The sequence below is a fragment of the Hemitrygon akajei genome, chromosome 10, assembly GCF_048418815.1.
Source record: "Hemitrygon akajei chromosome 10, sHemAka1.3, whole genome shotgun sequence".
NCBI classification, from domain to species: Eukaryota; Metazoa; Chordata; class Chondrichthyes; order Myliobatiformes; family Dasyatidae; genus Hemitrygon; species Hemitrygon akajei.
In genome coordinates, this window is record NC_133133.1 from 111,444,688 (window position 1) to 111,470,108 (window position 25,421).

The 25,421-nt window shown below is 42.7% G+C and overlaps 1 protein-coding gene across 1 annotated transcript in view; it reads right to left on the bottom strand.

Moving 5' to 3' along the window:
- ppm1h (protein phosphatase, Mg2+/Mn2+ dependent, 1H) overlaps positions 1-25,421 on the bottom strand; it is a 213,854-nt gene that overhangs the window by 78,677 nt on the left and 109,756 nt on the right. Inside the window, exons 3-4 of the mRNA XM_073058736.1 lie at positions 19,689-20,030; positions 11,442-11,554 (exon numbers count right to left, since the gene is read on the bottom strand). Of these exons, the coding sequence (XP_072914837.1) occupies positions 11,442-11,554; positions 19,689-20,030 (455 nt within the window). The remainder of the gene's footprint in view (positions 1-11,441; positions 11,555-19,688; positions 20,031-25,421) is intronic.

A 25,421-nucleotide genomic window follows, 5' to 3' on the forward strand; every position in this document is an offset into this window, starting at 1 on the left:
TTAGATAAAGTGCCTTTTTCATCTTTCCTGCCGAAATGGGCAAATTCACACTTTTTTCCACATTATGCTCCATTTTCCAGATCTACTAGATTGTCAAGTACCCTGCCAATGTCTCTCTGTACCTTCCACATGTTCTCTTCACAACTTATTGCATCATCAGCAAAATTATCAATCGTGGCATCAGCACAGTTATTAACATAAAATGAAGGAAGTTGAAGCTTCAGCACAGGCACACCACATGTTGCCAACTACAAAAAAAATCCATTTGTACCTGTTCCCCACTCCCTGTCAGAATCGGGTTTACTATCACTGACATAGATTGTGAAATTTGCTGCTTTGCAACAGCAGTGCAGAGCATGACAGAAATAACCATGTTGAAAATAAGTAAATCGTGTAAAAGAATACAGTATTCATGGAATATTCACAAATGTGATGGTGGAAGGGAAGAAGCCGCTTTTAAAAAATGGGTCTTCAGGATCCCTGACAGCAGTGACACGCAGAGGGCATGTCCTGGATGGTGAGAGCGTTTAATGATGGATACCACCTTCTTGAAGATACCCTCTATGGTGGGGAGGCTTGCACCTGTCTGATGTATACTCACTGTCATGCTTTCTTCATAATTACATCCACGTGTTAGACCCACGACAGATCCTCTGAGATTCCGACACCTATGGAACTTAAAACTGCTCACCCCTTCCACTGCTGATACCTCAATGAAGGCTGGCATGTCTTCCCCCAGCTTCCCCTTCCTGAGGTCCGCAATCAGTATTTTGGTCTTGCTGACACTGGGAGATGACAAAAAAGTCGACTTTGACGTTATCATTGTTGGATCACTTTTCTCGGTGGCATTGTGAGGTTCCTTCACCAGGCCTGTGGCAAGAAGATGGCTCACCACCATCTAAGCAGAGCCAGTTAGCAATGCCCTTTCCAATGACACCTATATCCTAAAAAAATGTCCTACCATTAGGCTTTGAACTTTTGGGCTTACAGGTGTGAATAAACCGTTCTCAATCATTTATAATTCAATACTAAAACTGACAAAGTATTGTCATTGCTGATTAAGTGGACGCTGACAACTCAATCACACTTTTACTTGTGCACAAGGAGAATAGCCCCAGCCCATCATCTGCACTGTTCTGAAGTTTGAACAAAGAAATGCCTTTCTTATACAGAAATTGACCAGTTGTATACAACTATCAATCCAATAGAAACATTGTGTACTTCTGAATCCCATTGTTTGCATATTTAAGTAACAATCATAATACATATTTCAGGTGTTAATAATCAAATAAATCTACATGTTAAAGGCCAACAATACTTGAGAATTAGTAAAATAACTGTTCAGTAGTAAGTGCGGTCCTTGAATCCTTTTAATATATCTTTACAATGTCATGATCTGCTCAGTGACCTCGGTTCCTGGGCTTGAACAGAAAGGTTGTACAAGAGTTAGACTTTCAAGGGCCATGTTCAGCCTAGGTAACTACACCATGTCTGCGCACTGTCTCTGTCACTTATCATGACTGTGAACCTGAATACTCACAAATGAGTGGAAACATTCATGTGTTTGCTGATGTAGCACCTAAGAGAACATGAGGTAGACCAAGGGTGACAAGGCTGAATTAATGTTTTGAAGCGGTCAGCAAAGTCACCAGTAGTGGAATGTTTATGGATGTAATTATTATGAATCCTATAAAACACTCCATAAAGTCACTCATAGGAGACTGCTGGCTAAAGTTTAAGCTTGGGGAATGAAAGGAAAACTTAAAGACCTGATCCAAAAATTCACTGAGCAGCAGAAATTACAGAGTTAAGACAGGCACTCAAATTAGCAGGCTGCGTCAAGAGATGTTTCACAGGATCTGTATTGGGGCCTCAACTACCGTAGATTTCGCACTACAGAGCGCACCTGATTAAAAGCCGCTGGCTCTAATTTTAGAAAGAAAATCAATTTTGTACTTGTACAAGCCGCACCGGATTTTAGGCCGCAGGTGTCCCACGTTGTAATATAAGATATTTACACAGAAAGATATTACACGTGAGGATTTTTTAACTTTTAATTAAATCCGTATGGTAACATAAACAAATACATATTGCAAATGCTTTTTTTCGAACCGTGCCTCTAACACGGCTACTTTTAAATATACATACGTATCGGTAACACACAAATTACGTTGCGTATACTTTTTTACTGAACAGTGCACGAACAACATTCCAATATCTCCTAACGACTGGTAAAAAAATATATACTGCAGCCTACCAGGAAAAGTTATTGATCGCCTTTAACTTAAAAGCAGCGTTTTCGCTCAGGTCTAATGTGCTCGGCTAATGTGCTCGGGTCTAATGTGCTCGGGTCTAATGCGCTCGGGTAATGTGCTCGGCTAATGTGCTCCCCCCCACCTTCCCGTTTATCGCAAACCGGTATTTCCCACAAGACGCGGCGAAACCGGATGTGATGTCATAGTATCCCGGGATGTACAGAAAACAAATAGATAGATAGATACTTTATTCAACTAGAAAATACTAACAAATGAATTACTAAGCGAAAATATTATAAACTAAATAACTGCCATAAAGGCAGCACAATGCTTTTCTTCGAGTGTTTTCCATGTTGATGAGGGTGAGTACAAATGACTGATTTACAATAATTTAATTGTGAAAGTGCGCTTGATTTATCGTACAATTTCATTGGACCTCTGTGAACTACTCATCAATTTTATTGGTCTACTGTTACGAGGCAAAATGTTTTTGGCGGCATGAAAAAAAATCATGCATTAGCCGCACCGTAGTAAAGGCCGCAGTGTTCAAAGCTGTTCAAAGCGTGGGAAAAAAGTAGCGGCTTATAATCCGACATCTACGGTATTCACTAAATTAACAATTCAAATGTTGGGAATAGAAAGTCATTCTCTCTTCTCTTCCCCTCCTATCAGGCAGAAGATACAAAAAGCCTGAATTATGATCTTGTATCTTGTTGTCTACCTGCACTTTCTCTGTGACACTTCATTCTGCATTCTGATATTGCTTTCCCTTGAACCTCAAGACAATGATGAAATGACCTGTTTGGATGGCAGACAAAGTTTTTAACTGTACCTCAGTATGTCTGACAGTAATATTTACTAATTTAAAGTCACATATCTAATTTGTATACCACACAAACATAGGCGTCATTGTAAGCTATGTCGCAGGAAGCACTTTATTACAAAGAAATATTAAGTAATTGGGTAACTTATTGTAAATCAGGTAAGGTCCATTCACTTTGGACACAGCTTATTATTAGTAGATGACTTTGTATACCAATGAGAGTACAAAGAATTTCTTATGTCAAGAATCAATTTTCTTCAAGACCATACGACCATAAATTTAGGAGCAGATGTAGGCCATTTGGCCCATTGAGTCTGTTCTGCCATTCAATCATGGGCTGATCCACTTCATCCAGTCATCCCCACTCCCCTGCTTTCACTCCATACCCTTTGATGCCCTGGCTAATCAAGAACCTAAATACACCCAATGACTTGGCCTCCACAGCCGCTCGTGGCAACAAATTCCACAGATTTACCACCCTCTGACTAAAGTAATTTCTCTGCATCTCAGTTCCAAAAGGATGTCCTTCAATCCTGAAGTTGTGCCCTCTTGTCCTAGAATCCCCTACCATGGGAAATAACTTTGCCATATCTAATCTGTTCAGGCCTTTTAACATTTGGAATGTTTCTATGAGATCCCCCCCCCTCATTCTCCTGAACTCCAGGGAATACAGCCTAAGACCTGCCAGATGTTCCTCATAAAGTAACCCTTTCATTCCTGGATCATTCTCGTGAATCTTACCTGAACCCTCACACATGTCATTATATCCTTTCTAAAATAAGGAGCCCAAAACTGCACACAATACTCCAAGTATGGTCTCACAAGTGCCTTATAGAGCCTCAATCACATCCCTGCTCTTATATTCTATACCTCTAGAAATGAATGCCAATATTGCATTTGCCTTCTTCACCACTGACTCAACCTAGAGGTTAACCTTTAGGGCATCCTGCAGAAAGACTCCCAAGTTTCTTTGCATCTCTGCATTTTGAATTTTCTCCTCATCTAAATAATAATTTGCCTGTTTATTTCTTCCACTAAAGTGCATGACCATACACTTTCCAACATTGTATTTCATTTGCCACTTCTTTGCCCATTCCTCTAAACCAGTGGTCCCCAACCACCGGGCTGCTGCTGACTCATATCGCTTCATACCGCAAAATCATATTGTTTCCTCACGGCCCAGTGGTTGGGGACCACTATCCCAAACTATCCAAGTCTCTCTGCAGGCTCTCTGTTTCCTCAACGCTACCCACTCCTCCACCTATCTTTGTATTGTTACGTTCCCCAGTAACCGGGTGACTTACCAGCAAAGATAGAGAGGTCCGCTGAAGCCTGGTGCTACTATTTTCAAACATTTTTATTTATAAAGGGGCACAAACGTATAGTTACTACAAAACATTCAGATCATATACATCGTCAAAACTCAATCTAAAGCACAGGTGTAGTAATAATCAATCAAAAATGAGCTCTATCGTTGTCTAGGGGATACTGAGTCCAATTGGGTATAAGAGTCACTCAAAGTCTGCAGGCTTCCCCGTTTCGGGAACCGCTGACATTTCACGTGTTGGATAGAGAGAGAAGGAACACTTGCCCGTAGTCTTTGCGAAGCAAATCCCTGCTGTTAGTTAAAACGGTTTGTCCTTTGGTTCCAGCCACAGACTCCCGATCCGGAATCTAACGCACGTGGCTTCCTTCAAAATGGCTTCCCGCTCCGACGGGAAGCACTATCGTGTCTTCTTCGTGTGTCTCCTTGGTGCGTCTGAGGCCCCGACTCGGCAGCCCACCTTTTATCTGGACTGGCAGGGTTGTCGATGTCCATCAGGGTGGGGGGGGGAGGCAATCTTTCCCCCATCACCCATCTCACCTTGCCCTGAGGGTCTGCACATAGGCCAGTTCCTTATTCCACAAAGGTGTCTCCCAAGACAATGGCTATGTCCAAGGCTTTTGTCTTGTTGAGCGACCAGCCCACATTCCAAACCGTAAGGCTCTCTCTCTCTCTCGCGATTCTCACAAAGGAGGGGGCTGAGGCCATAACAGTATCATTGGCAAATTTAGCCTCAAATCCCTTAATACCGTAGTCCAAATCATTGACATACATCACAAAAAGCAGTGGTCCCAACACCGACCCCTGTGGGACTCCACTGGTAACCAGCAGCCAGCCAGAATAGGATCGCTTTATTCCTACTCTCTGTTTTCTGCTGACTAGCCAATGCTCCACCCATGCTAGTAACTCCCCTGTAATTCCATGGGCTCCTATCTTGCTAAGCAGCCTCATGTGCGGCACCCTGTCAAAGACTTTCTGAAAACCCAAGTACATCATGTCTACTGCATCTCTTTTGTCTATCCTGCTTGTAATTTCCTCAAAGAATTCCTCAAGGTTGGGGAAAAAGGTAGGAGAATGGAATGAAGCGCAAGAACAGTGGCCATGACATTTAAAATGGTGGAGCGGATTCAAATGCACCTACCAAGAGTTAACCGTTAGTATCATTCAGAGAACTATTTCACCAGACCTCAAAACTGGACTATAAATAATGCTATAAGCATGACTGCACCATTAGTCTCGAGTTGCAGTTTAAAGAGTTTCCCATTAAAGCTGCATTCCAACGATTCACACAGCAAGACATCCCCTGACAGTCACAGAACTGCCTTTTCATAACCTCTAGTTTCTGGGATGCAAGCTACACAGATCTCTCCAAATATAAAATCACTCCTTAAACCAATAATTTATATACTTGTGCTGTTAAGTTGACATTAAAGCAAGAGGGAAGAGGTAGTACAATATAATTCACACCAAGTTACTCACAGATGCAAAAATGTCATTATGGGGCACAGGAAAGGCTTTGACAACCCCCCCACCCCCCCGTTTACAGAGTCACAATTTATTGCCACAATAAATAATTAAGCGAAGAGCTGACATTTAAAGTAATGAAATTTATTTAGGCAACCAATTCACTAGATTTATTGAATTTCTACACACATTGGGGTTAATGCTTACTCTGTGTGGAGTGCAAAATGAGAGATGGGGAGTCGCTGCCCATTTTATACCTCTCCCTTTGACTTTAATGAAAATAATAAAACAACCTGTCAGCTTACCACCCTCGTCTTTCTTCATTGTGCAAAGTTTATATTAACCCCAGCATCTACAGGCAGGTCTAAGTTGATATGGTAAATAAAAATAGTGATACGTGTTTCAAAACACAATTATAATTCTGAACTATGATATATACAAGGGGGGATATTGATAGTGTGTCTAAAAGTCAATAATTAAACATCAGATATTTGGTGTGAAATAGCAGCGGATAAGGACAGTTGAAGATTTAACTCAGTTCTTTATAACTTCATTAATGTTCTTTGTTTCTTGTGTAATTACTTCCTAGGGAATCCATGGCTATAGGATATAGAAATGCACAAAACAATCATCACCCATTCTCCCAAATTGGTACATTTAGGTGGAAAAGTGATTTTACGCCTGTTCACTGAAGTCAACAAATGTGGTGGCATGGTAACATGGTGGCTAGTGTAACGCTTTATGGCAGCAGCGATCAGTAAATTCCCGCCGCTGTCTGTGAGGAATTTGTTTTTTTGTTTTTTTAAAAAAAAATTTTAATTAATTTTTCAAAACATTTTACAAATTAAAAACCCCAAAATCCCAATGAGGAACATTAATACAGTGCAAAATTAATCATACAATAACAATATGCTACAAAGGAAGAGAATTTAACAAAAAAGCACCTAAATTAAAGACAAGTAAGCTTAGTATCCTCCCCAAGCCCCACAACACAAGAAAAAAACAACTCCAGACCGACCACAACACAATATAGAAACATATACATGTCCTGAGCAATAAAGAGAAACAATAAATACAGTGAGTGATGTTGGAACTGGAAAATCCACCCCACCCACACAACCCAAAACTAGACGGCTACCAAAACAAGTAGCTAGCTCTACCAAAAAAATTAACCCAAATACAACTTCCAGATCTGTGTCATTTACAGCAGTTCCGTATAAATACTATAGCAAATAGTAACTAGTTTATGCACTAGAAAACATAACTACAGATTAGAACACCTTCTGCAGAAATATAAAACTTAATACAGAGAAAATCGGAAGAAAACCAAAACTAACCTACCCGCGAAAGATTATAGAAGAATAAAGTAAGAGAAAGGGGAAAAAAAAGTTAAAAAAAAGAGAGGAAGGGGAAAATTATAGATTCAAGATGAGTATTTATCAACCATTTACAGAGAGGAGAGAAAGAAATTCAGAGATTAGAAAAAGGGGTGAAGAAAAGAAAAAAAATTAAAAAAAAAGGAAAAATAAATCAGCAATTAAACTGTGAACCAACAAACAGGGAGGCCTTCACTAAAGACTTCGAACCTCCAAAACAAGTTAGAGTCAGTTGTAGAACTCTGTAGATAAAGTTATACAAGAATAAAAATAGATTACACACACACCAAATCCAGGGAGAGATTGTCAACAGCCCTTAGAGTTTCAATGAATAATGTCTGAGTGATTCAAGTAAAGTCTGAGTCCAGAAAAAGTAATTTTACTACGAGGAGTACTTATCCACCATTTTAGGAGCTCCGATCGGATTCCGAAGATGACTGGATAGCCGGAAGACTTGCCACAAATGCTTCAGCTTCCTTCACTGATTTGAACCACTTGTATTTTCCAGTATTAAGCTTGATTCGTAGATCGGCAGGAGTACGAAGAGAGGGTTTAAAACCACGATCAAAAAGCACTTTCATTGCGCCTTTAAACTCAGCGCGCATCTTTAAGGTCTGGGATGCAAAATCTTCCACAAAGCGAATGGTTGTATCCTGGAAAGGAAAAGAACCCCTGCGACGTGCCTCTACAATCAGACTGTGTTTTACCTGGTATTGATGGAAGCACAAGATTACTGGTCGCGGGCAGGAGCCCAGATTCTGTGTGCCCGTTTGAGCTCAGGCGGCTTCGGAAGCAAATCTTTCCCGAATATCTCACAGAGAAACTTGGCGAAAAACTTCACAGTTGATCCCTGTTCGGTGGCCTCTGGCAATCCAAGAATTCTAAGATTGCAGCGTCTGCTGCGATTTTCGAGATCCATCATTTTGGAAAGGAGTTTGTTACATTTTTCCTCTAAGCTGGAACAGAGAGTCTCCAAGTATCGAACACGACTTTCTAAATCTTCAGAAGTCGAATCGATGCGAGATAGGTGTTCGGCATGTTTGTCCACTTTATCGTTGATCCGATCCAGTTTGTCTTCCAACTGTTTGAAAGCGGTTTTAAATTCCTTTAAAATTTCGTCTCGGAGCTTTCCGAGCGCAGCCAGACTCTCGTCTGAGAGAGCCGTAGCTTCCTTTCTCCCGGATTTAGAACTCTTGCTTGACATTGTAAGTTAGATATGTTCACAGGCAAGTAAGAGTACCGAAAAAATTCCTAACTAAGGTTTAAAACATGGAGACATTTAGTGCAAAGATAGCGACAGTAACGGAACAAAAGTTCGGAGCAGCTAAACAATCGCCATCTTACCGGAAGTCGTCTGTGAGGAATTTGTACGCTGTCCTCGTGACCGTGTGGAATTCACTGGCCCCTGAGACTACACTCTCCCTGTGACTGTGTGGAATTCACTGGCCCCTGAGACTACACTCTCCCTGTGACTGTGTGGAATTCACTGGCCCCTGAGACTACACTCTCCCTGTGACTGTGTGGAATTCACTGGCCCCTGAGACTACACTCTCCCTGTGACTGTGTGGAATTCACTGGCCCCTGAGACTACACTCTCCCCGTGACCGTGTGGAATTCACTGGCCCCTGAGACTACACTCTCCCCGTGACCGTGTGGAATTCATTGGCCCCTGAGACTACACTCTTCCCGTGACCGTGTGGAATTCACTGGCCCCTGAGACTACACTCTCGCCGTGACCGTGTGGAATTCACTGGCCCCTGAGACTACACTCTCCCCGTGACCGTGTGGAATTCACTGGCCCCTGAGACTACACTCTCCCCGTGACCATGTGGAATTCATTGGCCCCTGAGACTACACTCTCCCTGTGACTGTGTGGAATTCATTGGCCCCTGAGACTACACTCTCCCCGTGACCGTGTGGAATTCACTGGCCCCTGAGACTACACTCTCCCTGTGACTGTGTAGAATTCACTGGCCCCTGAGACTACACTCTCCCTGTGACTGTGTGGAATTCACTGGCCCCTGAGACTACACTCTCCCTGTGACTGTGTGGAATTCACTGGCCCCTGAGACTACACTCTCGCCGTGACCGTGTGGAATTCACTGGCCCCTGAGACTACACTCTCCCCGTGACCGTGTGGAATTCACTGGCCCCTGAGACTACACTCTCGCCGTGACCGTGTGGAATTCATTGGCCCCTGAGACTACACTCTCCCCGTGACCGTGTGGAATTCACTGGCCCCTGAGACTACACTCTCCCCGTGACCGTGTGGAATTCACTGGCCCCTGAGACTACACTCTCCCTGTGACTGTGTGGGTTTTCCCTGAGTGCTCCGGTTTCCCTCCACATTCCACAAAGACTGCCTGGTTAGGGTTAGTAAGCTGTGGGTGTGCTATGTTGCCATGGAAACATGGCCACACGTGGGCTGCCCCCAGCACATCTTCGGCCTGTATTGTTAACGCAAATAATGCATTTCACTGCATGCTTCAATGTGAAAAATAAAAAAGCTAATACAATCTCTAAATATAGAAATATTGGAAAGGGTATAAACCAATTCCATCAGTTTACAGGACTGGCAGGCTAGGCAAAAACCAGCATCATAACATTTGTCTGTACAAGTCCAAATGGGAAAGTAAAACTAAAGGGGATAAGTAGATTAACATTTCAGTGTGTGACTTCATTGAAATTGACAAAGTTCTTACAGGGATTAGTAGATTGGATGTTTCGCTTATCGGGAAATGGACAACCAGGATTTACAGTCTTAGAATAAAGGAGGGCAGGCCACCTGGGATTAAAATAATGAGAGAGTTCTTCATTTGAGGCAGTGCATCTCTACCCTACCATTTGCAGAATATCTTGTGTGGTTGCTAGACACTGAGGGAATCCAGGGATTTGGAAACTATGCAGGAAAATGGAGCTGAAGTAGAAGATGAGCCATGATCTTGATGAACGAATGGAAAAGACTCAAAGGCCTACTCTTTAATGAATGGTGGTGCAGGCTCAAAGGCCCACTCTTTAATGAACAATGATGCAGGCTCGAAGGCCTACTCTTCGATGAACAACGGAACAGGCTTGAAGGCCTACTACTTAATGAATGACCATGCAGATTCAAAGAGCTATTCTTTAATGAACGATGGTGCAGGTCAAAGGTCTACTCTTTAATGAACGACGGTGTAGGCTCGAAGACCTACTCTTTGATGAACAATGGAACAGGCTTGAAGGCCTACTCCTTAATGAACGATGGTGCAGGCTTGAAGGCCTACTTCTTAATCAATGACAGTGCAGGTTCGAAGGCCTGCTACTTAATGAACAACGATGCAGATTCGAAGGCCTACTCTTTAATGAACAATGGTGCAGGCTTCAAGACCTACTCCTGCTGCTCATGTTCTTCTAAAACCTTACACATCCGTTCAGATTGCTCCAATGCATTTGCAGTCAGCAAAATACAGTCCCTGTTGTAATGTGAGAAATGCAGCAGCTAAATTCATACACCATAATCTGCCATGAACAGTTGCAGACCATACGATCATTTTTACTAATGATGAGTGAGAGATAACATTGACCAGGACACGAGGAATAATTCCCCCATCCTAATTCAACTGAGAGACTTGAGATTTTTTTTAAACATCCATTGGTGGGGCTAGAAGCAGATTGGATGTTGATTAGAGAGTAACGAGAGATGACCCTTATCTGTCACATCTGCATCGAAACATTGAAACATACAGTGACGTGTTATTTTGAATCAACGGTCAACACGGGGACAGCTTACAAATACTGTTGCACTTCTGGAGCTAAAATGGCAATCCCGCAGCTTACTGACCCTAACTGTACATCTCTGGAACGTGGGAGAAAACCCGGAGGTCAAGGGGAGAACATAGAAACTCCTCACCGACAGCAGCAGGAATCCAACCCTGATCACAGGGTTAAAGCAAATGTGCTGACTTTTGGGCTACCATGCCACCCATGAGCGCTCATCAGAAAGATAGCGCCACTGAAAGTTCACTGCACTCCCTTATGCTGCACCAAAATGTTCTGCTCAATTCTCAGGAGAACGTCAACGAACCCACAATTTCTGCTTCACAGGCGAGGTTACCCTTAGCCAGTTAACACGTGTGACACAATGAGTTTTTAATGAGTAACATGGTCTTCGCACGAAATTCCCACCTCAGACCTATTCTGAGTGGTCAAAACAATCTTACCTGCTATCGCCAGCATTGGCAACATAAAGCTTCCCCATCAGAAACACCACAACCAAGGAAGTGCAGCCACCCGAGATATTGTACACGCTTCGCTCTCGTTCGATTTGGATGTCCTGCAAACACAGCAAGATGGAGACATAAGAACTTAAGGCATTGTCTAAGAGGACTAAAGTTTATGGAGCTGGGTGCAAACATCCAATGCACTTTCCAAGGAAGGCCCATTTACTGTAGTCCACAGTAACCCACACAAAATGCTGGAGGAACTCAGCAGCTCAGGCACATCTATGGAGAGGAATAAACAGTCCAGACCCTTCATCAGGACTGGAAAGGAAGGGGGAAGATGCCAGAATAAGGTGGGGGAGGGGAAGGAGTACCAGCTGCAGGTGAAATAATTAAATCCAAAAAAAAAGTAATTTTTTTTGGCAAAATGACTAAAGGGGTCATGTAGAGCTAGAGGTCATAGATTAAGGATGAAAGGTGAAAGGTTTAAAGGGAACCGGAGGTGGAATTTCTTTGCTCAGAGGGTGGTTTGAGTGTGGAATGAGCTGCCAGCAGAAGTGGTAGATTTCAGGTTTGATTTCAACATTTAATGGAAATTTGTATAAATACGTGAATGGGTGGGGTATGGAGGGCGATGGACCAGCTGTGAGTCAGTGGGACTAGGCAAAATAATAGTTGAGCGTGGACTGATGTGTTGCTGGGTTTGTTTTTGTATGCAGTGCTCTATGACCAAGACTTCATGGCAGGTGAGATCAGGTGAGGGGGAAGTGGGGGAGGGTGATGGAATTAGAAGCTGAGATGTGATAGGTGAATGAAGTAAATGGCTGAAGAAGGAGAAACCTGATAGGACTGTAGGAGAAAGGGAAGGAGGAGGGGCACCAGAGGGAGGTAATGGGCACGTGAAAAGGGTTGCATTCCATTGACTTCAATAGTATGGGCAGGAGATGGATGCAGCTGCTTATAAAATCCAATAAATGGCCGGTAAAGCCAAATTTCTAAGCCTTTAACCACCTGTCCACCAAACACCATGAGAGACATAGAAAGGGTAGGCAATCACAACTTTTCCCCCAGTGAGAAAACACAAACACCGCAGGATGCGCATTTAAGATTGGGGGGGGGGGGGAGGGGAGTTTAAAGATGACATAGGGCCGGGTTTTTTCATTTAAACACAGATGACAGGCACTTGAGTGGGTTACCAGACGTAGTAGTAGAAGCAGGCAGTTGGTGAAGTTTAAGAGACTTTTGGACAGACACATGAATATGAAGAGAATGAAGGGATATAGATGATGCACAGGAGGAGTATATTTAGTACAAATTGGCAAAAAGATTGGCACAACATCTTGAGCAAAATGACCTGTATAGTGCTGTAGTAACACACAAAATTCTGGAGCAATAAACAGTCGATGTTTTAAGCCAAGACCCTACATCAGGACTCAGCCTGAAACGCCAATGTTCTCTCCATTGATGTTGCCTGACCTGCTGAGTGTTGCTCTGGATTTCCAGCATCTGAGAATCTCTTGTGTGTCTGTTCAGTGCAGCACTGTTCTATGTTCAAACGTTAAAAGTTTTATAAGGAAACGTGCTGTTCTTGTGCACAATTTACCATCTCTTAATGACCAAATTGTAACCCAGGGGCTACAGAGTTTGTATTGCTAAATAATGGAGTTACTATTGCCTTAATATTTAATTACACAACAAAAATCTTGAAAATTGGTTCAAATAACGGACCATAAACTACTTGTGGTGTTGAGGGTAAAAGTATCGTTGCAGTTTATCAAACACAAGCACGCAAGGCATGAAAGGTCACTCATTTGCTTGCTTCAGCCTTCAGTGTGTAATTTTATCCAGTTCATTAACTTCTTGGCATATTCTTTGTGATCAACTTCAATGATTCTGTATTTTAAGCATTTTCCCGTTGTATAAACACCCAATGAACTCTGCTGCCTGTGCCGTAAATTTTTTGCAGCTTGACTCAATGCTAAGTTTTGATTCTCACTCTTTTTTTGAGGAAAGAGAACTTTCTATAATTTGTTAAATTACTTTTTGCAAGTTGATTTCTACTCTCTATCGAGACTGAAAGGCTAAACGACCCAGAGCTTCCCAGAAATAAAACAATACAACACAGGACATGTCCTTTGGTCCATGAAGTTGTGCCAAGCTAACGAAACACCTAATTAAACTAATCCCTTCTGCCTACACTTTGTCCAAATCCTCCTGCCATTAAGAAAATGTGCTTTCCTGATTCTCTGGTGCACATGCACATTACCTTTCAGTGACCTGCATACAAGGATAGCATTGTCCTTTGAACATCGAATTTCAATTTCGATCCATGTGGGAGAACCATATCCCCTTCATTAACAAAAAGGCTTGGCTGAGGATGTACTTCCTGTGACATTAAAATTCCATCTTCCCCAGAACATACTGTTGCAATTCTACACTGCCATCATAGGGAGCATCCTCACATCACCCATTACTGTCTGGTTTGGTGCAGAGTTTTTTCACAATTCAAGAAAAATACAGTGAACTGTCAGGTCAGTAGAAAAGGCCACTGGATGCAGTCTACCGTCACTGCAGGACTTGTATGTGTCCAGGATAAAGAAGTGGGCTGAAAGTAAATCATTATGGACACTTCCAACCTTGCTAACTGCTTTTTCCAAAAGCTCCTTTCCAGAAAGTGCTACAGGACTACCAAACAAAAACTGCACACCACCTTAGAAGTTTCTTTCCTTAGAGAGTTAATCTGATCAACCATTCTAGTTAGCCCTCACTTTCCCACCCCCCCCCCCCCCCATCACTGCACTGTAAACACTTCAAACCACTTTTTATAATGCTGTTTACAATGCAAGTACATGCTGGTATTTATGTATTCATGCACAGTTTATTCAATATCTGTACTTTAACCCCTAACTTTGTTTTATATAATTCTTTATGATTGTTGAATGTTGTTTTCTGTTGCAGGTCACACCAACACACCATGGCAAATTCCTAATACATGTAACTGTATATGGCAGGTAAAGTTGATCCTTCATCCTTTATAACATAATCAGCTCTCTTTTTGTTAGACGGATAACCTCCCAATTTTCTACACTTTCTCTATCTGCCATTGTTATATGAGGGGTGATTGATAAATTCGTCGCCTACAGTAGAAGGAGTCATTTTTAGAAAACCTAGTGCATTTATTTTTCAACATAATCCCCTCCTATATTTACACACTTAGTCCAGCGGTCGTGGAACATACAGATCCCTTTTTTGCAGAAATTGGCGTCTTGGACCTCCAGAAAGTGGTTCACAGCAGGGGTGATTGATAGTTCGTGGCCTAAGGTAGAAGGAGATGAGTTATACAGCTCTCATTAAATGCACATGCAGTTCAACTCTTTGAGTGATTATGTAGAAAGTTTGAAGAAAAAAACTCATCTCCTTCTACCTTAGGCTCACGAATTTATCAATCACCCCTCGCACTGTTATACAGTTATCCAGCTTCTCTCTGTCCCCTTGAAGCCTCTTTCCATCCTGATTAATACTCTGCAAGCCATGCAGATATTGATAGGTTCTTCACTGATAAGAGGGCTAAGAGTTATGGGGAAAAGCTGGAGAATGGGTTTGAAAAAAAAGTTAGCAATGATTGAATGGCAAAGCAAACTTGGTGGCCTAATTCTGTTCTTGTACCTTAAGGTTTTATCTCAGGGTAACACCATAAGACATAGGAGGAGAATGGCCCATCGAATCTGCTCTGCCATTTGATCAAGTCTGATTTATTTCCCTCTCAAACTCATTCTCCTGCCTTGTCCCTGTAACTTTTGACACCCTTAAAAATCAGGAACCTATCAACCTCTGCTTTAAATATACCCAGTGACTTGGCCTCCAAGCAGTTTGTGCCAATGAATTCCACAGACTCACCACTTTCTGGTTAAAGGACTGATATAGACAGTATTGAGGAAAAGGTAATATAGAAGTTACGGGTTCTGAAGGTTGCACTGGGTTTTAATAAGGAGCGTCGATTCAACGTGGGGAGGGAGGTCGAATTCGTGGAGGAGGTGTCTTCTCAATTCCCAATGAGGTATTGAAGGAAACTGCATCTGGCCTAGGATCGGAAGGCAGGTATTGAGATCAGGAGAGCAGGGAAGTAATAGGAAAAGAGAGTCAAATTTGGAGTATTGTGTGCAGTTTTGGTCACCTGCCTACAGGAAAGATGTAAAATTACGCTGAAAGAGTCGGAGAAAATTTACAAGGAGGTTGCTGGGTCTGGAGGACCTGAGATATAAGGAAAGACTGAATAGGTTCGGACCGCATTCTTTAGAACATAGAAGACTGAGAGGATTTTTGATAGAGGTATACATAATTATGAGGGGTATGGATGGGGTAAATGCAAGCAGACTTTTTCCACTGAGGTTGGGTTGGACAACAACCAGAGGTCATGGGTTAAGGGTGAAAGATAAAAGGTTTAAGGGGAACAGCAAGGGAAACTTATTCACTCAGAGTGTCGAGAGAATGTGGAGTGATCTGCCAGCACAAATGGTGCCTGCGAGCTCAATTTCAATGGTTAAGAGAAGTTTGGATAGGTAGATAGATGGCAGGGGTATGGAGAGCTATGGGTCAGTTGGTGCAATTTGATGGGAGTAGGCAGTTCAAATGGTTTTGGCATGAACTAGATGGGCCAAAGGGCCTGTTTCTGTGCTGTACTTCTCTGACTAATTGCTTGACTAGTACAAGGGAAAGAGATTTTTTTTTTACATGGCTGGAGAAGACTGGGGAAGACAAGAATATTGACTTCAGATAAGGGAGCCCCAGAAATGCCAACCAGAGTGAAATAATTGAAAATGAAGAGTCACAGTGCAAAGTCCAAGAAGAGCAGAGAACAATATCTTGGGGAAAGCACCAGGAGGAATGGGACGGATGAAGAAGAGCTGATGAAGAAGTGGTTTTCACAGGGTGAGGTATTCAGAGGAGCAGGTAAGCACAATGTGATTCGAGATGGAGTATTCTTCATAGAACATTCATCAGAGAATAGCTCACCTCTCATTTTGTCTTCCTTTCAACACTGAAACAACTGGGCTTGTCAGACAATAAAGGCACAGAGAGGTGATGGCCAAGCCATTTCTAACCATGAGCCAAAGTCAAGGTAATTATCAACCACACATTCATGAACCTTTGCCCTGCATAAGTGCTTGGAGTGTTCTGGTGCTAATCTTGCATCTCACCGTCAGTCCACAGTTACTTAAAGCTCAATTAGAATAATAATTCCATTACTCTCACTCTCATCTATTGTATCCTGTTTGGTTCTATGGTTTTAAATTACTCCACATTGCAGCTGCTGTGAGAGAAGTCCACTTTTAATGAGCAGCATTACTGGCAAAGACATTCGCCTGTCCTATCCCCTTTCACCCAGATACACCAGGCCTCTCGGCATTAGAAGGTCCAGCTTCAGAACAGAAGGATGTCCCTTTAAAACAGATGAGAAGGAATTTCTTCAGCCAGAGGGTGGTGAATTCATTGCCACAGACTGCTGTGGATGCCATAACAGATTTTGATAGGTTCTTGATTAATAAGGGTGACAAAGGTTGTGGGGAGAAGGCAGGAGAATGAAGTCTAAAGGGAGGTAAAAATCAGCCATGATTGAATGGCAGAAAAAACGATGGGCCAAATGGCCTAAGTCTGCTCCCTTGTCCTTAAGTCCAGCATTACCTTCATGGACATTCCAGCCTTGCCAAGTGCTACCAGGAATCTGCTGAAGGAATCTGGAATAGTTACATTTCTCAACAATGGAATTTGGGATGGGGCCTTCGTGCCAGATTGCACTTTTCCTTAATGCTGGTTTTGGAGCAGCAGAATTCATTTTCTGGATTCTCACTCTCTCTTCAGTAAACTATGAGATGTCTATTCAGAATTTTATCCACTCAGAGTCACAGAGACAGATCAGGTTGATGTGATACTATGAGTTCACAATTTAAAACGGGTGTAATTTCAACTCCTAAATCAGAATTAGCATAATGTACAACTTCAGCAATGAATTTAAAAAGGACTGCCTCAGGTATGAACAAAATCACCATACCTTGCTGATTAATAGCATTCAAGAGCTATATTTTATACTGCTCCCCAGTTGGCTGTAATCAATTTATTTCATTCACAATTACACGAAAGTCCAGCAAGATTTGAATTAACAGTAAGGCAATCCTTCCAGACAGACCAGCCTGCATTTCAGGACAAAGTGCTTTTGAAAGTATGAACTGTGGAAAGCGTTCACCGTCTGGTATGGAGGGACCACTGCACAGGATTGGGAAAAGAGGCAGAAAGTCGTAAACTCCACCAGCTCCGTCACGGTCACTAGTCTCCCCAGCATCGAGGACACCTTCAAAAGGCGATGCCTCAAAAAGCTGGTACCCATCATTAAGGACTCCCACCCCCCCAGGACACGTCCACTTCTCATTGCTGCCATCAGGGAGGAGGTACAGGAGCCTGAAGTCATACACTCAATGTTTCAGGAACAGCTTCTTCCCTTCCACCATCAGATTTCTGAATAGACAATGAACACTGCCTCACTATTTTTTCGCTCTTTTTGCACTATGTATTTAATTTAATGTTTATACATTATTTATTGTAAGTTATGGATTTTTATAATGCATTGCACTGTACTGCTGTTGCAAAGCAACAAGTTTCATGACATATACCAGTGATAATAAGCCTGGTCTCATTCTGTTCTGAAACCAAATGACAATGTGGGTGGGTTATGAGGGGGCGGGGGAGGACAGCTATGTCTGATCACGGAGTGTGGGTGTTCTGGGCCCTTGTATTACCTCCCTGATGATAATGATGAAATGGTGGCGTGTCCCAGGTGGTGAGGGACCTTTGTAATGGATGGAGACTCTTGAGAACGTCCTCAATGGTGCTGAACTTCAGAAATGCTAAACAGAATCGCACATGGAAATGCATAGGCTAACATCCAGACTCGATGGGCTGAATAGCCTACTTCTTCTCCTATATCTTATGGTCTCATAAGCACATCGTTACCTGGACGTGATCACCAGTACAATTTCCTCAATTTACGTTGGCTTCGTGTTCAATCCATGAATGAGATAAGAATTTATTGGGCCTCCAGGGTTGACCATGGATGTTGCATCCCTGTAGTCTACGTGATACACAAGCCAGGGCAGTACAATATGGAGAGGAAGCTCCCCTTCTCCACATGCAGTGGTGCTAGGAAGATGGTGAACTCTGTCCAATTTCTCTATTTCTGCAAAAATATGACCTAAAATGTGATCAGATCATCACGCAAGTCCTAAAACTAGATAAAGAGACCCCAATTAACTAAATAGCACAAAAACATTAATACTTGTTCATTTGTTTATTGAGAAAAATGATCTAATATTACATGTATTTGTTAGAAAAAGTATGTGGACCTTTGCTTTCAGTAACCACCTTGTACAGCAGTAACTTCAACCAAGCGTTTCTGGAAATAGAGAAAATTCTACAGGGTCACAAACTAGCATCCCCATAGCTGATGAATCCAAAGGACCAGCAGAGACCGATACAATCTGGCAGGAGTTGTCAGTCAGTGCTGAACTCAACGTAGGACTACCTTAGTGACTCTAGCCTCTGGATTTTTCCTCGGGGTTTAGTCCTGAAACCTTCCCCATGACTATTTAAAGCCACAAGGCAGTGGAGGTTTGAGATCAGAATTTTCTTTCTCCTAGAAGAGCTGCCAACCACGGCTGATGAGCCCCATCTGCTTGAAGTGACTGGTTTTAAGGTGTCAGTAATCCGCCTTTGCCCCTTCTCTCGTCAATAGAAATGGTTTGGCTGGGCTTAGTAGCTAAGCCATACGTGAAGGCCAGGAGCTGGACGGTTGTCAGAGGATATTTGAGACACACATCATTGGGAGCATTTAATAGGTGGGAGCTTGTCCCCATTACCACCCCTGGCTATAAACAACTTTTAGGAACCGAGATAAGAAAGCCTATTAATTAATTATGCCTTAGTTCTGATGAAGGGTCCTGACCCGAAATGTCCCCTCCATACAGCTGCCTGACTTGCTGAGTCCCTCCAGCAATTTGTGTATGTTGCTCAAGATTTCCAGCATCTGCAAAATCTCATGTTTATGCCAATTAATCTGATGTCCGGGCTCTTACATCCAAAAAATACAAAGAATGTTAAAATTCATCCCAATTGAGAGCAAAGAAATATCAGTGGAAATTGTTGCCTATACTGAAGGTGCTTTGTAAAACATTAAATGGCCATCATTAAACCACTCACCATTTCTTTAAAAGCATTTTCAATTGCTCCAATAACCAAGCCCTCGTGTGCAATTTTCTTCTCGATAAAGAAGCGTGTCGGAGGGCTGTTTGGTGACCCCGGGGTCCCCATTGACCCACGCAGTGAGGCAGCCCTGGTTAACGTCCTTGCGTGGCTCACCACTTCGGGCTCATCGGTGAGGCAGGTAGGGGGCAGGACTGCTGTGTTGCGCAGCACGCCGGTCACCTCCTGAAGATGCTCTGCTATCTTGTGGTGGAGGAGTTTGGAGGCCACGATGGCAGCACCAGCTCCTGCATGCCCATCAAAAAGTGCCCAGTAGTTAAACGTTATCCCCTCTGTCTCCTGTTGAAAGGAAATGATAACAATATAATAAACTGATTTATAGAGCACTTTTCTTGCAGATGATGTAGTTCAAAGTGCTTTAGAATGGGATAACGTATAAACATGAAAAAAGACAAAATGATATTAGTTAAAAGCAAAGTTAAATAAATACGTCATGAGTTGATGTTTAGAAGTGTCAACCGTCTGCCTCCCTTGTAGATTTATTTATTTTTTGAGATACAGTGCGAATGGGTCCTTCTGGCCCTTTGAACCACGTGCTAAGCAACCCCCCCCCCCCCCCTTAACCTAGCCTAATCACGGGATAATTTACAATGACTAATTAACCTACACGTTAAGTTTTTGGACTGTGGGAGGGAACTGGAGCACTGTGAGAAAACCAACTCATTCCATGGGGCTCCGGGCCTTTACAAAGAGGTCGGAATTGAATTCTGTACTACGACACCCCTGAGCTGTAATATCATCGCACCAACAGCTACAGTGGGTATCAGTATTGAGTTCCACAGTCTACGAGCATAGTTCAAACAAACCTCACATGCTCTAAATATCTTCAGTGACACCATCTATGACCGATACGGTCCCACGGGACTTGCATTGCTGCAGAACGCACTGAACCATTTCTTCAATTGACAGCCGACTCTTGTGAAGAGAGAATCATTTGATCAGCACAGGGAAATGCACTGCAACCCATGCATGACTAAGCCATCACTTTGGCAGTTTTACCCAGTTCATTCCCCTACCTGGCTCTTAGACATCGGAGCAGAATTATGCCACTTGGTTTGTCAAGCCTTCTCCACCATTCCAACATGATTTATTAACCCCTCAACCCCCTCTTCCTGCCTTCTCCCAGTAACCTCACTAATCAACAACCTACCAATCTACACTTTAAACGTACCCAATAACTTGCAACATGTTGGCTATTAACTTCCCTTGTGGCTTTCCCTTAATCAGTTCGTGCTGCATTGAAGGACAGCCCTTTAGAACAGAGAAAAGGAGGAATTTCTTTAGCCAGAGCTGATGAATGGGTAGAATACACTGCCACAGACTGCTCTAGAGGCCAAATCATCTCCTCGGTTACTTACATTCTAGTCCAATGAGCTTGTGCTCATGTGACCAATTAACTTATTTACCTCTTGGAATGTAGGAGGAAACCCATGTGGTCACAGGTGAACGTACAAACTCCTTACAGACAGCAGTGGGAATTGTACCCACATCATTCATACTGTAAGCTAACTGCTGCGTTGCCATGCCATCCCCAGGTCAGAAGGTTAATGGTCACAGGGGTGTAAATTGGGTGGTGTGGGCTCGTTGATCCGGAAGAGCATGTTACTGTGCTGAACCTCTAAATAAAATAAAGAATAAATAAAAGCTTCATATAATCAAGAGGCCACTAGCTACCAGGCAAACCTCCGAGGCTGTTATAATTTCAGAGAAGTAAAAGGACAGTTGTAGTCATGGATCACAGATTTCTTAGTTACTTTCTCCTTGCCCTGCACAGCACTGAAGTTCCGGACCACCGGTTCCCAGATCACTGGCGCCTGCGATGCCCATTATTTATTTTAACAACACACACAAAATGCTGGTGGAACACAGCAGGCCAGGCAGCATCTATAAGGAGAAGCACTGTCGACGTTTTGGGCCGAGACCCTTTGTCAGGAATAACTGAAAGGAAAGATACCGTAGTAAGAGATTTGAAAGTAGGAGGGGGAGGGGGAAATGTGAAATGATAGGAGAAAACCGGAGGAGGTGGGATGAAGCTTGGGACAGGAGGCCTTGGGAGAAAGAAAGGGGGAGGGGAGCACCAGAGGGAGATGGAGAACTGGCAGAGTGATGGGCAAAGAGTGAGAAAAAAAACCAAACAACTAAATATGTCAGGGATGGGGTAAGAAGGGGAGGAGGGCATTAACGGAAGTTAGAGAAGTCAATGTTCATGCCATCAGGTTGGAGGCTACCCAGCCAGTATAGAAAAGGTGTTGTTCCTCCAACCTGAGTGTGGCTTCATCTTGACAGTGGAGGAGGCCATGGATAGACATATCAGAATGGGAATGGGAATGGGACATGGAATTAAAATGTGTGGCCACTGGGAGATCTTGCTTTCTCTGGCGGACTGAGCGTAGGCATTCAGCGAAACGGTCTCCCGGTTCTATCTATCTATTTATTTATTTATTTAAATCAGGTGAGACTGTAACTAGAGGTCATGGGTTAAGGGTGAAAGGTGAAATGGTGAAGGGGAAAATTCTTTGCTCAGAGGATGGTGAGACTGTGAAAGAGCTCCCAGCGCAAGTGGTGGATGTGATTTTGATTTCAATGTTTAAAAGAAGTTTGGACAGGTACATGGGTGGGATGGCTCTGGTCTGGGTGCAGGTTGATGGGATGAGACAGTTTAAATGGTTCAGCACAGACTGGATGGACCAAAGGGCCTGCTTCTGTGCTGTAGTTCTCTATTATTCTGCTACGATTCTAAGCCCGCCTCACCACCAAGTCAACGAGGAAGAACAGATTTGTAATTACTGCTCCCCTGAGTCCCCAGTGGTCACACAATCACTGTGCTTGCTTGCCACAAGTGTGTGTGATCATGAGCTTGGAACCTTCATTTTCTGAATATCCTCATTTTGCTACAAAAAAACTGGTCTCAGTTATACTGACCTGGAAGGGCATCTTGCACCAATTGTGATTTCACTGATTAGTCCCTCCCCACTAATATCCCTCCTGGCACTTATCCCTGCAAGTAGCACAAGTGATACACCTGCCCATTCACCTCCTCCCTCACCTCCATTCAGGGCCCCAAACAGTCCTTCCAGGTGAGGCGACACTTCACCTGCAGGTCTTCCAGGGTCATCCAACGTACCTGGTGCCCTCAGTGCGGTCTCCCTACCATGGTGAGACCCCACACAGACTGGGGGAAGCTTTGTCAAACACCTTCGTTCTGTCCATCATAGGCAGGGTTTCCTCTAGCCGTTTCTGTGTGTTACAGTAAGTGTTTGCATGGCGGGGAAGTGGGTTTGGTTGCTACACTCGAGAAGCTCGGAAAGATACACGGATGGAAGTGTTATTGAGAGAAACATGCAAAGGAACTCAACAGTAATCTGGGGAGCTGAACATGTCAAATATTGAAAGGTCTCAACAGAGTGGATGTGGAGAGGATGTTTCCAATAGTGGTGGAATCCAGGACCAGAGGTTACAGCCTAAGAAAAGGGATGTCCTTTTAGAACAGAGATGAGGAGGAATTTCTTTAGCCAGAGGGTGGTGAATCTGTAAAATACATTGCCACAGAGGCTGTAGAGGCCAAGTCACTGGGTATATTTAAAGAGGACACCAATGCCCTTAAATGGAAAATCCTGCAAAAAATAATGGATACTGCCTAGTCCATCATGGTGAAGCCCGCTCCTCCATTGAACATATGTACATGAAACTCTGTCACAGGAAAGCAGCACGCATCACCAGGGACCCTCGCCACCCTGGTCATGCTCACTTCTCACTGTTGCCATCAGGAAGGCGGTACTCAGCACCAGGTTCAGGAACAGTTACTACCCCTCACCATCAGGTTCTTGAACCGAAGGGGCTAACTTCACATGCCTCATCATTGAAATGTTCCCATAGCCAACGGACAGACTTTCAAGGGCTCTTCATCTTATGTTCTGTATATTTACTGTTTATTAATTAATTAATTAATCAATTATGAAATCTTCTTTTTGTATTTGCAGTGTATTGTCTTTTGCACACTGGTGAAATGCCCAAGTTGCTGTGGTCTTTCATTAATTCTGTTATAGTTATTATTCTATAGATTTATTGAATGTGCTCACAGAGAACAAATCTCAGGGTTTTGTATGGTGACACATATAACTTTGATAGTAAATTTATTTTGAACTTTGGAGTTTGATAGGTTTTTTGATTAGTAAAGGCATCAAAGATTATGGGGAGAAGGCCGGAGAATGAGTTTGAGCCGGATAATAAATCAGCCATAATCAAATGGCAGAGAAAACTCACTGGGCTGAATGGCCTAATTCTGCACCTATGTCTTATGGCCTTGTGTGGACAGTCATCTACAGTGTAGAAAAGAAGATGGTTTTAAAAGAATTGGTAACTGGGAAGGAGCAGAGTGAAGGCCAGAAATACATGCAGTGGTGGGTGGGTTTTGGAGAAATTGTTTGGTGATGTTGTCATTTCAATGCAGCTGAACTGAAGTTCAGAAGTAGATGTCAACGTTCATGTGCTACAATATTATGCAATCTGGGCTACCCTCTGTTTCCATTCACAGGGAGAATAGAATTTCACACACTAATCACTACAGATTAGCAACGTTGTGACCACTTTGATCAGTTTGCACTGAAAATGGTCTTTTTAAAAATTCTTACTACTCTTTTTCCTGCGGAGTGGAACAAGCTTCCAGCAGAGGTGGTGGATAAGATCATAAGATAGAGAAGAGTTAGGCCACTTGGCCCATCGAGTCTGCTCTGCTAATTCATCATGGCTGATCATTATCCCTCTCAACCCCATTCTCCTGCCCTCCCCATGTAAGCTTTCACATCCTGACTAATCAAGAACACATCAGCCCTAAATACAACCAATGACCTGACCTCCATGGTCACTGTGGCAACAAATTCCAAGATTCACCACCCTCTGGCTAAAGAAATTCCTCATTTACAGATGCGACAATATATTAATAAGACACTTAAAAATGTAACCAAGGCAAGTATATGCTTAATAGAGCTATTTAGAAAAGCATGTAATTCAGATAACGGTAGTAGAATCATTTCAGGCATGTATAAGGGGTTGTCAAATCTTAAAACACATTCAACTTCATACATTAAAACAAAATGGGAGAAGGAAGGAGGGATAATTATATCTGAGGAAGAATGGACAATAATATGGAGGTATCAATGGAAGTGTACCAGTTCACAGAAATGGAGGGAGTTTGGATGAAAAAACTTGGTAAGATACTTTATTACACCCTCTCAGAAATCCCATTATGATAGTAACCACCCTGTTTGCTGGAGAAATCGTGGAAATCAAAATGCAGATCATTATCATATTTTTTGGGACTGACCTGTTATCAAAGACTATTGGAGGGGGATACACAATGCCCTACAAGACATCTTTAAATGTGAAATACCCTTAGAGAGTAAGACCATATATTTTGGATATATACCTCAAGAATGGTTGAAAAGAGATAAATATTTAATGAATGTACTGTTGGTGGCTGGTAAAAAGACTCTTACTAGGAATGGTTATCACAGGAGAGCCCAACTTTAAATACATAGATGGAAATTACAATGGACATTTACAAAATGGAGAACAGCATCTGTTAATCATAAGCTGGAACAATTTGATTCATACTGAGAAAAATGGTTTAACTACATATTGCCTCATAGGCCTGATTTTATTCTCACAAAT